Source organism: Sinohyriopsis cumingii, chromosome 16 (genome assembly GCF_028554795.1).
Source record: "Sinohyriopsis cumingii isolate HCF-2022 chromosome 16, ASM2855479v2, whole genome shotgun sequence".
In the NCBI taxonomy this organism is placed as follows: Eukaryota; Metazoa; Mollusca; class Bivalvia; order Unionida; family Unionidae; genus Sinohyriopsis; species Sinohyriopsis cumingii.
In genome coordinates, this window is record NC_142976.1 from 15,057,085 (window position 1) to 15,073,373 (window position 16,289).

The 16,289-nt window shown below is 33.3% G+C and overlaps 1 protein-coding gene across 1 annotated transcript in view; it reads left to right on the forward strand.

Moving 5' to 3' along the window:
• Positions 1-15,748, forward strand: part of LOC149779975 (uncharacterized) — a 56,573-nt gene extending 40,825 nt beyond the window's left edge. The window contains exons 11-14 of the mRNA XM_089936698.1: positions 5,140-5,239; positions 7,133-7,201; positions 8,911-9,005; positions 13,126-15,748. Of these exons, the coding sequence (XP_089792824.1) occupies positions 5,140-5,239; positions 7,133-7,201; positions 8,911-9,005; positions 13,126-13,183 (322 nt within the window). The 3' untranslated portion in view covers positions 13,184-15,748. The remainder of the gene's footprint in view (positions 1-5,139; positions 5,240-7,132; positions 7,202-8,910; positions 9,006-13,125) is intronic.
• Positions 15,749-16,289: the final 541 nt, after the last annotated feature.

Here is a 16,289-nt window from a genome sequence, read left to right on the forward strand (position 1 = left end):
TTTAATTTGACCATGTCCCACAATGTGCCCTAAAAAGTAGCCTTGACCTAAACTTCTAGAGGTTTAACTTGACCACATCCCACAATATGCCCAAAAAAATATAAACAAGCATGGTAAAACTCACTTTTAATTAAATTAATTGTAAAATTTGTATAACTGAATTGATCAAAGAATTTCCAAATGGTTTCCAGGTGGTCTTTCACATTTATCTAGACCAGATGTCATCTTGTTCATTAAATGTTGGAAAACTGAAGGAGAACTTTTCATACGAAATGGCATAATTTTATATTAAATAAGTTCCTCTGGAGTTACAGATACCAAGATTTCCTTTGCTCTTTCCATGAGTGGAATCTGCCAGATACCTTTCAAAAGCCAAACTTGGTGACATATTATGCATTTCCAACTTTGTTAATGCAGTAATTGATTTTTGAAAATGAATCAGTTTTGGTGACACTGTTCACTTTTCTATAGCCAGTACACATATGGAAAGTATTATCAGGTTTTGGTACAAGAATACAAAGTAAACTCCAGTTACTTTTACTTGGTTCTATGAAATAATTTTCCAGCAAATATTGAATTTCTTTTTTCAATTATTCTTGCTTCAGAGGATTCATCCTGTATGATTGCTATTTCACAGGTGTAGAATGTACAATTTCATTATCATGGTAGATTTTATTTGTTCATGTTGGAAAATCTGCAAACTAGCTGTTTTTAGTTCACTCTTTGTTGTGGTTGTAGATGTGAAAGATTTTGGTCCATATTATTCAATATTCCTGAATTCCAAACATTGGCTGAATCAAAGTCACTACAGTCCAGTTGCATGAATCCTTAGTGTGTGTGACGGGTACAACTAAATTGATTGAATGATCAACAGGGCTATCTCGATCAACATACTCCTTTAACATATTTATATGGCAGAGTTGTTTCTGTTTTTGCCTCGTAGGAGTGTTAATAATATAATTTAAAACACTTGGTTTCTCTTCATTTGTATTAGGACCTTAATAATTAGCATGAAGAGGATTTTGAGGTATGGGCAAGAGAGCCAGAATTCTTATCACAGGTTGATAACTCCTTTCCTTTGTATTTCTGTCATATCTTAATTTCATTTTTGACTGAGTAGAGTGAAGATTATTTCTTGCTACTTCACAAGAATTTGACAACTTATATTTGAAATTAGAGATATAATCAAGAAGATTAATCTCTGAATTTATGGTTGAACAAAGTTTCTCTTTTAAAAACTTCAGTTGTCCATGGACAGTATGTCCAAAAACTAATTCAAAAGGAATAAAACCTAATGATTCTTGAACTGATTCCCCAGCAGCAAACAACAGTAAATGAACACCCTCATCCCAGTCTTTTCCTGTATCAAAGCAATATGACCAAATTATTTTTCTGAATTCTGATGAAATGTTTCTAAAACCCCATGACTTTCTGGGTGATAGGCAGATTTAAACTGTTGGATGCCAAATTCATGAATAATTTGCTGGAAAATTCCAACCACAAAATTTTACCCATAAGCAGATTGGACAGATTTGGAAGGCCAGAAAGTGTAAACAAAGAAATTTCAAGGCTTTTACTATAGTTTTAGTTTTAATATTCCTCAGAGAAATTGCCTCTGTAAATCTTGTGGATGTACACATTATGGTGAACACTTATTTATCAGATGCAGGAATAGTTTGCCTTAGGTATCTTCTGATTGGGTTTTCCTGCCATTTGACAAGTGTGGCAAGATCTACAGTATTAGAAACATCCCTTTAATTCTTGGCAAATAAAATGATTCATGATCTTGTGATAAATCTTATTGACCAATAAATGGCCAGCCAGGGGAGTTTCATGGGCTAGACTAAAAATTTCCTGTCATTATGACTTAGGGGAGTTTCATGGGCTAGACTAAAAATTTCCTGTCATTATGACTTAGGGGAGTTTCATGGGCTAGACTAAAAATTTCCTGTCATTATGACTTAGGAACAATAATCTTACAGCTTATTGACCAATCATCACCAGCAGGTTCCTCAAGTGGTCTCCATTTTCTCATAAGGACCCCATTTTTCATAAAATAACAAACTGGTACTTGTATCACCTCAGTTTTGCTATTAGCCCTCTGAAGCAAACAGATATCAGGATTGTATTCCTGTTCGACAACAAGTGAGTGTCTTTTGTCATCCTGATTATAATAAAGAGAATGAGGAGTAAGAGAGATTCATTTATCAGTACCTTTTGATCAGTACTAGGAGCAAAATAGACCTTGTCAAAAGACTGACCAATAAATGTGTCAGCCAAAGGTTTAATTTCCTGATCAACATCATTCTCAAAAGCTCTCTTTTCCATAGCTCTAGTAACTGCACCAGCAGTGTATAAATCAGGAATTTCCTTTTCAACAGGATTGACTTTTTGATCCAAAATAGGCTTTTCAGTTACAACTGGATTAACATCAACCTTGTCCCTAGCTAGGTCATGACCTAGTTATAATTAATGCCCTTAATGGGTAAAGACCTTATTGTCCCAACTGCCACTATTTCTGAGACTAAGACTGATGACAAATTTACACATTAGAGAGGATTTTTTACCAAAGCCACACTCTACTCCCAGAACAAGAACACTTTCACTAGAAGAAGACTTCTTAGACAAAGGCAAAGTACCTGATAATAAAGGACTCTGAGAAGCCTGTGTCCCTTGATATTTTAATAGGGATAGGTTTGGCAGAATCACCAATAAGTGATATAGATCTTTTTGACATGAATGGCTCATAATTCTCCATAAGAAAATCAGAGTAGGTTTTTTTTGACAAATATATTGCTTTTATTACATGACCTTGACCTCTTTGAAATAAGAGCATTTGGAATAGCTCTGTTTTTATTGTGTTGCTTGGTTTTCAATCTGTAGCAGTCAGACATGATGTGCCCTTTCTTCTTACAATAAGTGCACTTAGGAAGAGATATTTATAAAACAATAGCACATTGTTTCAGACACTCACTGTGCAATGCATAACAATTATAAATTTTTTTCTTAATTTTTTTCTTCTTTTCCAAGAGCAGCATATATAGCTAGATTCTGCTTTGATAATTATTCAGATTTTTATAAAAGAATACAAGACCTGATGACCTTTATATAAAATGAGAGGTAATAACAGTAGTTGATTAATACTATATGTGTTGAATCTGCTAACTACACCACTCTCTCAATAACTTGCACCCTGATAACTCCCGAACCCGCTTATAATGCGGGGTCAGGCATGGATCCCATTTTTTCAACCTGAAAATACTCCAAAAATTGATCTCTGTTTATTGAACTTGAAGAAAATCACGATCAAAATTGGTAATGGATACTTTGATGTATTGTTCGTTTTATCATTGAAAATGGTAGATAGGACCTGGAAATTTTATCTACACTAGGAAATATCAAATTTAATAATAGGTCATACAATTTTTTACATTTTCATTCCAAACGACATTCCTAGTACACCGCAATTAACAATATGTAAGGAAATTTTGATCAATGATGAATTGGAGGCAGTACTTTAATGAATAAATACAAATTAAATAATTTTTTATCAGTTGAAATTTGTGTTCTAGTTCTATCTTTTAGTTCCTTTTAAGTGTAATCGTCATAATTGCAATGTGTCCTTCTGTAATTAAACGTAAAATGCGTCAATATACCGTAACAGCTATGTCTGCAATCGTTTCTCTGAGAACCTAATTAAGTGCAGACCTTGTTTTGATAACTGACTTGCAGAAGTATTTGTTGTATTGTTGCACTGAATTAAAAGCTGGCCTCCTTTGTATTATCATGTTAATTATCTGTTTTGAATAAAAAAGAGTAGGTAGAATAAAAGAAAAGTTAAAAGGCATGAAAATCCTACAAACTTAAAATCTAGCGACCCCGGTCGTATGTAGGGTGAACTCACTTCATTTGATCAATCGAACACTGTTTTAAATGTTATTGTGGATGTAACATAAACTACCTTAAATTAACCAACTCTTTCATAACTGTGATCAAAGATAACAAGGCAGCCAAGCAAAATGAACACTTCATAAAATAAAGATCTTGATGTCACAGATACGGACCATTGTAGGCATGCGAGTTTCAGAGAATTCTTGAACTGGCACTTAGAGATATCCTCAGGAAGAAATTTCATTATTACTTCCAATGAAATCACGACATCAATATTGTACTAATTGAACAATACAAAAATTGTATTTCGAATTGACAGTTGTCTCATGAAATAAATGTTGCATGTTTTTGAAAAAAAGGAATCTTGTTTGGTGGTGTATCAACAGTTTAGTTCCCTGCTTGTGGACTCCTAATTTGGCAGGATACTATTAAACACCACTATGGGAACCAGACTCATCAAGAAAACAAAAAGCTGAGACGTAATACACAGATTTTACTTGTACACATGATGGTTGTTGAAGCCACTTGGAACGATCTTTCATATGTTGGTGATTTTGAAAATAAATGTTATTTAAACATAATAACTAACAACTTCATTAGAAAAAGCATGTTATTAAAAATTATTATTGATGTGATTGTAAAATGAGGATTCAGTCATTAAACAGGCGAGTTCCCTAATGCCACCCCCCCACCATGGTATTCTCAAAGACAAACTGATCTTTTTCCCCAATTTTTGGAGGTCCCTCTGTAACTTGATCCTCGCTTATAGTGCGGTCTGTGTTTGTGGACCCCATTTTGCACGAGTTATCATGGGAGAGGTGTATAGTGCAAAAATTGCAGGGTTATTTTCATTCATTTGGAAACAAAAATAATTTTATGTTAGTGTGTTTACCAAGACAAGGAAATTCCAGTCACAGCAGATCCTCGTGGGGAGACAAATAATGTCATTTTGCAAACCCGACATAGACAGGCATTTTAAGTTAGTATATATTTTTTTATCAACATAAAATTTGAAGGATAATTTAGTGGACAAAATTTACCTAATAGAAAAGATTGAAAATGGGTGTTAGGGGTTGGAACTTTAAGAAACAATATATGAAAAAGGATTTTGCTTAGGCATCTGTTATGACATCTTATTTAGGAAATAACGTAATTCACAGTTTGTTTATTTTTCAACAATTCATGTGCCATATAAGACACGTGTGCACGAAATAAAAATGTAGGTAATTTAATTTCCTGTCATTTCAGGTACATAATGTGTAGAGCTATCAGGGAAAAATTAAAGACAGCTGGTAAACTTCAGTCTCATAAACCAGAATTATTTTCATTGTCCAAAGCTCTGAATAAGGTAAGTATGTATGGATGGAGGGAGGGAGGGAGGGAGGGACTACATCTGCTCATACAATTTTTTTTACCTCCTGTGTTAATATTGTGTGTAAAAGGTAATTAAGTTTCAGTTCTATAATCCATTTCTTATAAGCCCATTCATACCATAAAAGTTAACACACGTAAAACTAAACTAATTTCTGAAAGAAACAAGCACAGTAATATGTCTGTCAGAAATTTTGGTACGATTATGGATGCATGAGTTTCCCTGACATAGTGCCATCAACATTTACATTTTTAATTCTTGTAATTTTGTTTTTCAAATAATATTTTGAAAGTGTGTTAGAGTTGGGATAAAAGTCCTATTTTTGTGGATTTGATTATGTTTATTTGGACTGTTTACTGTTGGAAATTGAAATATACCAATGATGCACACACACATGATTGAAATGTGAACATTTTTAAAAGATGAATTAGAAAAATAGATAATTTTCCAATGTCAGATAGTTTATCCAGGGTTTTATGACATAACATTATGTGTTGGACCAATCAGAAATTCCATTAGATACTCATGTGTGTTATCATTAGATACTCATGTTTGTTATCATTAGCTACTCATGTGTGTTATCATTAGCTACTCGTGTGTTATCATTAGATACTCATGTGTGTTATCATTAGATACTCATGTGTGTTATCATTAGCTACTCGTGTGTTATCATTAGATACTCATGTTATCATTAGATACTCATGTGTGTTATCATTAGATACTCATGTGTGTTATCATTAGCTACTCATGTGTGTTATCATTAGATACTCATGTGTTATCATTACATACTCATGTGTGTTATCATTAGATACTCATGTGTGTTATCATTAGCTACTCATGTGTGTTATCATTAGATACTCATGTGTGTTATCATTAGATACTCATGTGTGTTATCATTATCTGTTGTTATTATCTGTGTTGAATAGCCAACAAACTCAGCATCCCCATGAAATGAATAGATGACTTTACTTTTGGCCTCAACAGCAGGTTTCAGCATCCTGTACAGACATCACCTGTTTCATTCATGTGAAGTATTACTGTTGCATTGGAGAACTTGTAATAGCATCTTTTAACTTGGAATTTTGTTGTCTCTGTATCAACCTTTTGAGAAACTGAAATCATACTTTGAATTTGTCTCCATATTTTCATACAATATTAAATTGAGCCTATCTGTTTGTCCATCTTACCTATCTGTACATTTGTTCTGCTTTTGATTCAACACAAGAACTTTATTTATTCAGTTTAGATTTGGTATTCTGTTTTATAGTGATCAGGTGTCAGATGAATTCATTTGTGACCCTCATTGTCAGCATTAAGTTCTAGCCCTTGATGGTTAGAAAGACTTACTCTATTTCCTACATAACACTTATGTTTTTTAGATTGATTTTGAAATTATTTAGTATACAGATGTGTATTGATGAAATCTTAATTGAGTTTGGTTTTAGCGTTTTACCCTTATCATTTGGCAGAGTTATGGCCCATGATTGTCTAACAGATCCACTTCTGCTCAACAGTGATTTTCTTTTCTTTTGAATTTCAACAAAATTTAGTGTGCATATTCAGTATATTGACAAGATCTTTGAGGGTTTTTATTTTCAGTTTTTTAATTCATCATTGGTGGATTTATGTTCCCTTATTGTAAGACTTACTTTCATTTCTTTATCGAATTCTTTTCTCCCTCTTTTATCATTGAACCAAATTGAACATGCAGCTTTGTGTTAATCAGATCTTAGTGTTTCATAATAAGTTATTTTTAATCTGTTAAACAGGTTAGAGAACTTAAAATTATTTCAGACAGTAAAATAAAACTAATACAGAAGTGAAATGCTATTGATTTTTAACACATTGTGTTTCATTTTGATTTTTTAGATGGAGATGCGGATCAATGACATTCAGAAATGGTTGGACTTGGATCACGAGACAACTGCTTCTTGGAAGGTAAGTGTTGGATAGAGTCATTTTCTTCTTTGCAAGCATGGATTTACACAAGTAAACTGCACAAATTATTTATTAATAGTTAGACATGCATGAATTAATACCATCAAAGTGTAAAGTTTTCTTAAATTGATTCATTAGTTAAAAGAATCAGTAAACTGTGAGCACATTAGTTGTTGTTGGTTGTGTTATTGTGGGCTTGCTGCAGTTTTTGTAGCTCATGATAGGCTGCTGTATTTGGCAGCCAGTATAATTGGTGGAGGAATAACCACCGACCCACAGGAAGCTACTGACAGGCTTTCTCACATACCCATGTTAGTTGAGCCTGAGACTTGAACCCATGCAGACAAACATTATATATATATATATATATATATATATATATATATATATATATATATATATATATATATATATATATATATATATGCAGAGGGGAATACCATAGACTACCAGGCCACTGAGCACATCTGTTGTGTTGCTTGTGATGGAGATGTATGGTATATTGTTTGTTACATTATAAGTAGTGGATGTGAAAAGATATGAGAACTATTTTGTCAAACGAAAGTATTCAGTAATATTTTCAGAATATTCTATCAAATGTTTGATTTGATAGATTATTAACTTTAACTATTGTTTTTATTTAGAAATCAATTGGAATTAGAATGGTTTTTTATAGTCTAGATTGGGTTAATTTGGTTTCATTGATGGCAATTTTTGTGGTTTTTTCAAAAAATGAAACAAATTCTGTATATAACTGTATGAATTTGGGAATGAATACAGTTTTAATCCACAGAAGGATTATTGTTCATTGGGTTTTTATATTTTTGGTTTATAGAAAGCACACAAATTAGTACAACATGAAAAACAACAGATTTGCAGTATTCATTAATTTTTATGTTCTGATTATTTCATGTCATTTGCACTGCTCCAGTGCCTAGTGGTTAGAGCGTCCGCCTCGGATGCTGGAGGTTGTGGGTTCGAACCCTAGCCGAATCATACCAAAGACTTTAAAAAATGGTACTAACAGCTGCCTCGCTTGGTGCTCAGCATTAAGAGGTTAGTGTTAGGACTGGTTGGCCTGGTGTCAGGATAATGTGACTGGGTGGGACATCATGCTACATTTTTGTGGCATTATGCCCCAGTGCTAGACATCACTATAAACTGCCACATTGCAGACATTGTAGCGATATGACTGAAAAATTGTTTAAGCTACATTGAAAATCCAAATCACATCACATGTCATTTGAAGTCATCACATCTGGTTTTAAGTGGCCCAACACTGTGTATTTATTACAGAAAACTTTTGCTTATGAATTCTTTTTAGTGATTTTTAAATGGCAGGAATTTTGTTTCATCAGGTTGACGTAGAAGAATCTTTATTAGAATGCAACATGAAAACCCACTTTTGCAAGAAATTTTATTTTTGTCTGAAGTTCCCTCTCTTCTGTATATGTGTGCTATAAATCTGCTTCTAATTTAAATAATGTGAATGTTTTATTGAATCTTCTCATTTAAAGGAAAGTGAAAGGAGGAAGTTGAGAATAAAGATATTGAGTATTGATAGTTATAAATCCTGCCTGAAAGATTTTGAACTTTAAATCCAATTGATTATTGTTGGCAGTTTAAGACTTTGACTGTTATATTGCATCATTTAAACCTACATCACTTAGTTGTGCAGTTAATCATGCATTTAATTTTTTTCTCTTAAGGATCTAGCAATCAAGGCCATGAAGTGGACACTTCAACAATTAAACCAAGGGGACATAACTCAGGAAGATCTTCAGGACAAATTCCCTGTTGTGTGGTAAATGTTTTGTTTGTTTGATATTCAGTGGATACGTTGGTGCTCAGCAGTTTCATATTATGCATAGGGTTTGATTTTTCAAGTGGAAGAATTCCTGTGGTTTTCCTCACTTGTTATCTTGTCTATTTAACTATACCCTTGTATATCTTGGGTATTGCCACAAGAACTTTTAATTTCCCTTAAGTTTGGTGTATGATCGAGTGGTGTAATTTGGTGTATAGAGTATACCGCTTACACTTACTTCAGATGTGCACCTATCAAAGAACTGTTAGCTCGGATTGATCATTTTCATTTCCTGAATTTAAAAGGCAAATTGTAACTTTTATATACTTTGTAATTCATTCATTGCACTTTCAGAAGTTGGTATTGCCACTGGTAAAACTAATTTTCCCTATTGTAATAACTACTAAAGATAGTGTACTTAAAACTAATTTAGGCTGATTTTTTGAGCACATTTGAGCAGCCATTTTGATTACCTGTGTGCTTAGATCTTGTATTGGGATAAAAAAACAAATGCCAAAAATTCTGTGCAACTAGTTTTGCATTTATGCTTCTTAAGGCAAAAAAGGTTTTGAAAGAAACAGATGATATCTTTTATTTTAAAATAACAATTACATCATTATGTAATGTCATAAATGATGTGCATCATCATAACAATTTTATATACACACACACACACACACACACATATACACACACACACATATATATATATATATATATATATATGTATGTATGACAGGATCTAAAAGATATCTGAATTGGTAAAATAATAGAATAGAAGAGACAAACATACATATAAATTATATTGTTATAAAGAATATACAATATATCAATTTTTTTAAAAGGTATACAATTTTATATAGTGCACTGGCATTAAGGCCATTAGGATACAACATATCTAACTTATGAATCCAATAAGTTTCTTTTATGAGTCTATTTATGTCACCATGCACAATATCTATTGGCATGAAAGAAAAATGGAGTAGAGAGTGATTATTGGTGTTAAAGTGTGTTGAAATTAGTTATGGGAATCGGTCAGAAATTCATAATCGATAATTGGTTCCACTTAACCAACTGATAATCGATTATAATGGTTACTAAGAGCAAATTTTAATTTTTGTTTGTTATACAGTTATATATTTGATCAATAGTTCATGTAAATGTACAGGAGTAATCTCTTTTAATGACATGTATACTTTAACCTGATAATAATATTACATTTTTTGTCTATTGTGTTGTGTGTTATTTTTGTTCTACATCTTTGTTAAATGAATGCATCTTTTTATGGCTGATAAGTCATATGCAACTGAAATACTGCTGCAGTCCCCCAAAATCCTTTCATTCATATGTGATGTGTCTATAATTTTAAGTGTAGAAGGACATGGTTTTCTTGTTTGTCATTGTTTACAAATACTACAAATAATGTTGCATTTAAAACTGAAACAAATCATCAAAATATGTTTAAATTTATTAACTCAACTATTTAACAACTTGATCATGTAATAATGGCTATATGTTCCTAATTATGAAATTTTGCACCTTGAAATATCATATGGTTTTATATTTGTAGTTGTGAAGGGAATTAATAAATTTCAGGTCAACTTTAGTGGCTGGGAGTTTTACTAACCTTTGTGCTTTACATACAACTAAAACGTAGTCTCCCTTTACACATAATCAATTATGGAGTATCACAATCGATTATCTTATGGGTTTGCTCAACCAACTGATGATTGCTTATAATCGATAATCGGAACAGCACTAGTTGAACTATTAGAGGAAAACTGAGGATCTCTATAATTTTTTATAAGTGTAATTCATTTTTTAAGCTGATTTAGCTTAGCTATCAGCAAAGCCCAACAAAAATAAATTTCATAACTCTTGGTCGATGGAGTTTTACTTTGTGAAGGAATCCAGCATAGCAATAAAACACAAATGACACCCGCATTACCTTTTTTCTTTTTAATTTTCTTCCTGTTTAGTTCTAATTAGAAATTCTTGACAAACTTGAAATTCTTGACAAACTCGAACTTGGTATGAAAAGTGAAAAGAGCAGCATGAAAAGGTAACTTTTTTTGGTCAGGATAATCAGATCCAATTAGATAATATACATGTGAGTTGACTTGTTCACAAGTGCAGTACCAAAAGCTTTGTCAAGCCCTTTGGCCTTAAAGATGATATCAAAAAACCTGTCAAGAAAAAATGATACAACTTTTTTCATTCAAAACCTGCTATGTATTGTTATAGTGTTCTAGACAAGAGTGCCATGAATGGTACGTTATACATCCACCCCAATTTTAATAGTCCTCAATGTAGGTACTAGTAAGGCATGGATGACACTGGACCTTCAGTGCTTGAAAAATCTGATAGCCAGACACCTGTGGCCCCTCTAATTTTAGATTGGGCCTATACTGTATTCTAAGTGAGGTGCCCATCGGGCTTGTCGAAGAAAGAAAAAAATTGCCAGAGGAAACTGATCGTGCTGATGCAATGTGTAAATTATTTTAAGATGTTGACATACCTGCCATAACATGGTGCAATCTAAATCAGATCACCACTGTCCTATGTGAAACTGAGATCTGATTTTTATCAGATTGAAGCATGGCATTTCATGCTAAAATTATGATTTTGTACTCCCAAACCCACTGACACAGTTGTGATTCAAGAAAACACAATTTTCAGTAATCTTACAAATAAAAAAATGAACACCACTTTCAGTATATGTCCTTTACATGTATCATGTATAAATGGTAAACAGTCATAATCAACTTTCCCTCTAATTCTTGGGGATCTGTATGTGCATAAAAGTTCTTGTGTGCAACATTTCAGAAGCAGAATAAAAAGTATGCACAGTGCACACTCCACAGTCAACCATCTTAGAATAACTATGATTATGCGATTAAAAATAATAAACTCTTGTCTAGGTCTATTAAGCCTCCTATTAATACACATCATCATCTCTGGATGACCTTCTTTTAATTGATTCCTTAAATTTGTCTTTAGAGCATTAATTAAACTAAAGCCACGCTCACAGTCCACACTGGATGCAAGGAAAGTTCCTCCATTATCTATCAACTTTGCAAGATTTGAAAACTGTTTACTCTGAAGTGAATATTTGACCATATCCTGAAAATTCTAGATCAATTGACTTTTGATTTTTTTCTCCAACTGCAAACTTGTTATCATTGTATTGCTTAATGATACTGGTATTTTCGCCAAGAATGACTTTGTATTTTGTACAAGGATTCTTAACCTGTACAATACCAAATTTGAAATCACACTGGGCAAGCGCTGCAGTCAAAAACAGACCACTCTTCTACTTCATTCTTTTTGCTCCTCCAACTTTGGGATATCTGAACATACTTTTTCATGTACTCATTAATATCCTGGACAGAAAACAATGAAGCATCCATTTCTTAACATCCAAAATGACTGTCAATCAGAACTCTGACCTCCTTTCAATTTGACCACTTGCGTTCAAGATTACACAGCCTTCTTTCCTTTTCAGATGGACTTTCAAACAACATATCAAGTAATCATCCCTGTTTAGTATTTTTATTTCAGAGTTTTTGAATGCTGGCTAAATGTGATTTACTTACAGATGATGCTTTAAGAAATCCAGCTTCCATACATCAAACGGCCCCATTTTCATCATCGTACATGAATATTTCACTAAGTTCTAAACGCATTATACTGTGACTGTTTGTGACTAAAAAAAAAACAAGGGGTCTTGCATATTTTTGGAGTTATTTACACAATGATGGGCTTGCAAAAAGTTAAATATTTAGTTTAGCTGATGACATTATTCTTGTGATACTATGCATTTTTTGCAGAAAAGGCAAGAAAATAATGATGGAAGAAATGGATGTCTCATGATTTTCTGTAAATTCATCACCATCAGTCCCTCAGAGGGACTTTTGCTTATGTTGTTTGCTCTTTTTCAGAAACACATTACACATATTCTCAGTTCATTGCAAAACTGAATTTTTGTTGTTCATACCGTGTGAAATTTCTTAGATTTCATCTTTAATCTTGAAAAATGGTCATTATAGAATCTATGAACTCTCTGAAGACTCATTTGGATAACACTGTATAATTACAGAGCATGTTCTATATTCAGGATGAAATTTCTTGAATGCAGTGGAGAAACAGATAGGATAGAGGTGAAGTTGATGTAACAGAGGTCCAGGGGTTGGAAGCAAGTGGATTGATTTCCGGACATACAGCTGGTGACATATAGAAGATGGAGATGAGATGTAGTATGAATATGCCACTGAATAAGATTCCAAACTTTCATATTATTAACAAGTTTATCCATGTGCAACACTCAAGCAGGTATCCAAGAAAAACAAGTAGCACTGTCCTAGATTTTGCTGGTATATTGCATGCCGAGCTGCCAACCCTCCAGACTCACAATTAATGAAAAGTAGGATAACAGTTAGTGAATTTTGAACACAATTAGTGAAAAATTATATCATGACACTAATTCCATCTACTTCAATGATCAGTACTGCATTACATGAAAATCCCAAAATAAAAATAAAACATTATTTACACTCGTTACATGTACTATGTTATTTGCACCCAACTTTACTGATATACACAAACTTCACGCTATTTGTCATGATATGATGCTGTGGCAATCTTGAACTTCCCCAATCAGACTGCGGTAAATTTGTTTTCAAAACAGTTCAGGCTTCATGCCTACTGGATATTCTTGGTGACTACAATTGTTGCAAATTTTCAGCACTTAAGGAGGCACTAAATTTTGTCTCATTTTTACTCTCAATAGGAAATAATCTTTCAGTGTCACTATTGCTGATCTCCAATTGAGAAAGACAGGTTATGTTCAACAAGAAAGCTCACAAACAATGCTTCTGCACTGGTAGCATGCAGGTCTTGAGTAGGTGGCTTAAAGTTCTCCAAAACTGAAATCTGCTGGGGGTGCTATAGCAGTGTGCTTTTTACACATTGTTCTGCCACATGCCCACAGGGGCTTGTATCGTTGCTTACAATTTATCTTCATACATGTTCTATATAATAATATTACTACATGGTACATGTATGACAGGTAAATTGTAAGCAACAATACCAACCTTTGGGCACATTCCCAATTGTAAATTTTGCTGCATGACAATACTGTGTGAAAAGCATAATGTACATAAATGTTTGATGGCTGAATGCTAGGCCAAATTTTGGTGTACTCCAATCTACACTTCACTTTTTGTGGAATACATTTTAACTGCAGTGTAGCTTAATTATAAAATGGTATTGATCCAAAAGATGAAACGTTGAACTGTGAACGATTAGTGTGTGACGCATGTGCGGAAAACTGTGAACTCGAATAAATTACGAATATATGCTAATCTTTCAATCTCAAAAGTTCCAACACTCGAAAAAGCTGTCTTCATGTAGTTTCCAAACCTCTTATGTGCTTTTTGCTACCAATGTGCTTTCTCACATTGTCTCTGCCACCATGCCCAATGCTAAAATTTGTGGCATACTGTGTGCAAAAAGCATGATGTATATTAGTGTTTAATGGCTGAATGAACGGCCAATTTTTGGTAAATTCCAAACTAAACTTCACTTTTTGTCCAATACATTTCTTTTTCTTGGTGGTGAAGACGTTTTCAACATGTGATGCTGAATGGTAATTCAAATCAGTGATGGCGGCGCATGCGCTTAGAAAATTACAGTTAAGCCCTGGTTTCTTTCAAATGCATTTTTAAAACTACTCTTATACATATAGATTGAAATACACTAAAATGCTTGCTACTGGGCCAATTCCACCTGTCTGCTATAGTTCTATTAATATCACAACCAGCAGTACTGTACCGTTTCAGCAACAACCAATTTCACGACCAGCACTTAACAGGAAAATTTAAAATAATGAGAATTGGTGAATTTGTCATTTTTTGCATGTGGCATGAATCTGTGAATCGCTTTAGAAAGTCATGAAATTGACGCCAAAATCTTGAGGGTTGGCAACTATGTGCATGGTTCATACAACCTTGAAAACTCCTTGAATTTCGAAAGTCTGCTTATATGAGGGGTAAAATGATTGATCAATATATGGATGCATTGATACTTTTGGTGTACCAATACACATATTGGTACACGATTTGGAGAATCATTATAAAACGATACTTACCACATGCAAGTTATTTTAATCTTTAGCAGTCATGAACAATTTTTATAGTATTCACATACCCTCCCATTTGTTTTTAACTGCTCAATGTTCATTTCCAGTGTCTAGAATAGTCTTACTACTTTAAAAACTGTGTCATCTGCGTCCAATATTTGCAATGTCTGGTTTTAATATTTCTAAAACAAATTGAACAAAAACAATACGAGGAATTTTTGTGTACATGTGTTCAAAGAAATGTAAGTCCAAAATGTATGGAATTGCTGAGATTTTCAAAGATTTTAAACTACATCACATGTGTTGCTTGAAAATGTAGACTGGCCCAAGCAAATTTGGTGACCTTGTTGCTAAAGAAACTACCTTTTGATTTTAAACATCAACAAGTTGACAGTGTTTGGGACCTACTGTTAACAATCAGGTTAGAACTTATAAATTGGCAAATGTTATGTGCATTGTTTTATATTCTTGATACTTTCCTTTTTTAAAATTGGTAGGGGGGTACAAACAAATATGATGGTATGTAAATACTAGTCATTTGTTTTGTTATTCTTTAAATTGAGAATTCATTTAAGACAACTGTTGCAGTCAGTGTCACTCATTTTTGACAGCACTCTCACATCTTCTACAGATAACACAAAGTGACTTTCATAATCTGCCCTCCAACTCCCCATTCCATGCTAATTTACTTATCGTAACAGCACGTTCAGCATAAAGGAGATATTCCAAATGTTTTCCACATGTATAATGAAGTACTTTACCTCATGCAAAAAGTTTATTAATTGATCTGTAAAGAACTTAAACAGAGATGCTGCCAGGGCATGTGATTAAATGCATCATGCAAATTTTTTTTCGAATTTGCACACTTTGAGAGCAATGACACAAAAGAACTCACAAGTTAATTGAAAGTTGCACATATGAAAATGTACTCAGTGCAGTATACAATTTTTATTTAACCATTTACCCGTAAAGTGCTTGTCACTACAAAAGTCGCACCAGGACATGACATGAATAGTTGTTAAACTAAATGTGATTGGCACGTTTTATCCTGGAACAAGCTTTATGTCATAGTTCCAACCTTGCATCAAGGAAGTATTAAAAATGCGTACTTATAATATGGCGTCCCTAGAAAACCCCAAATG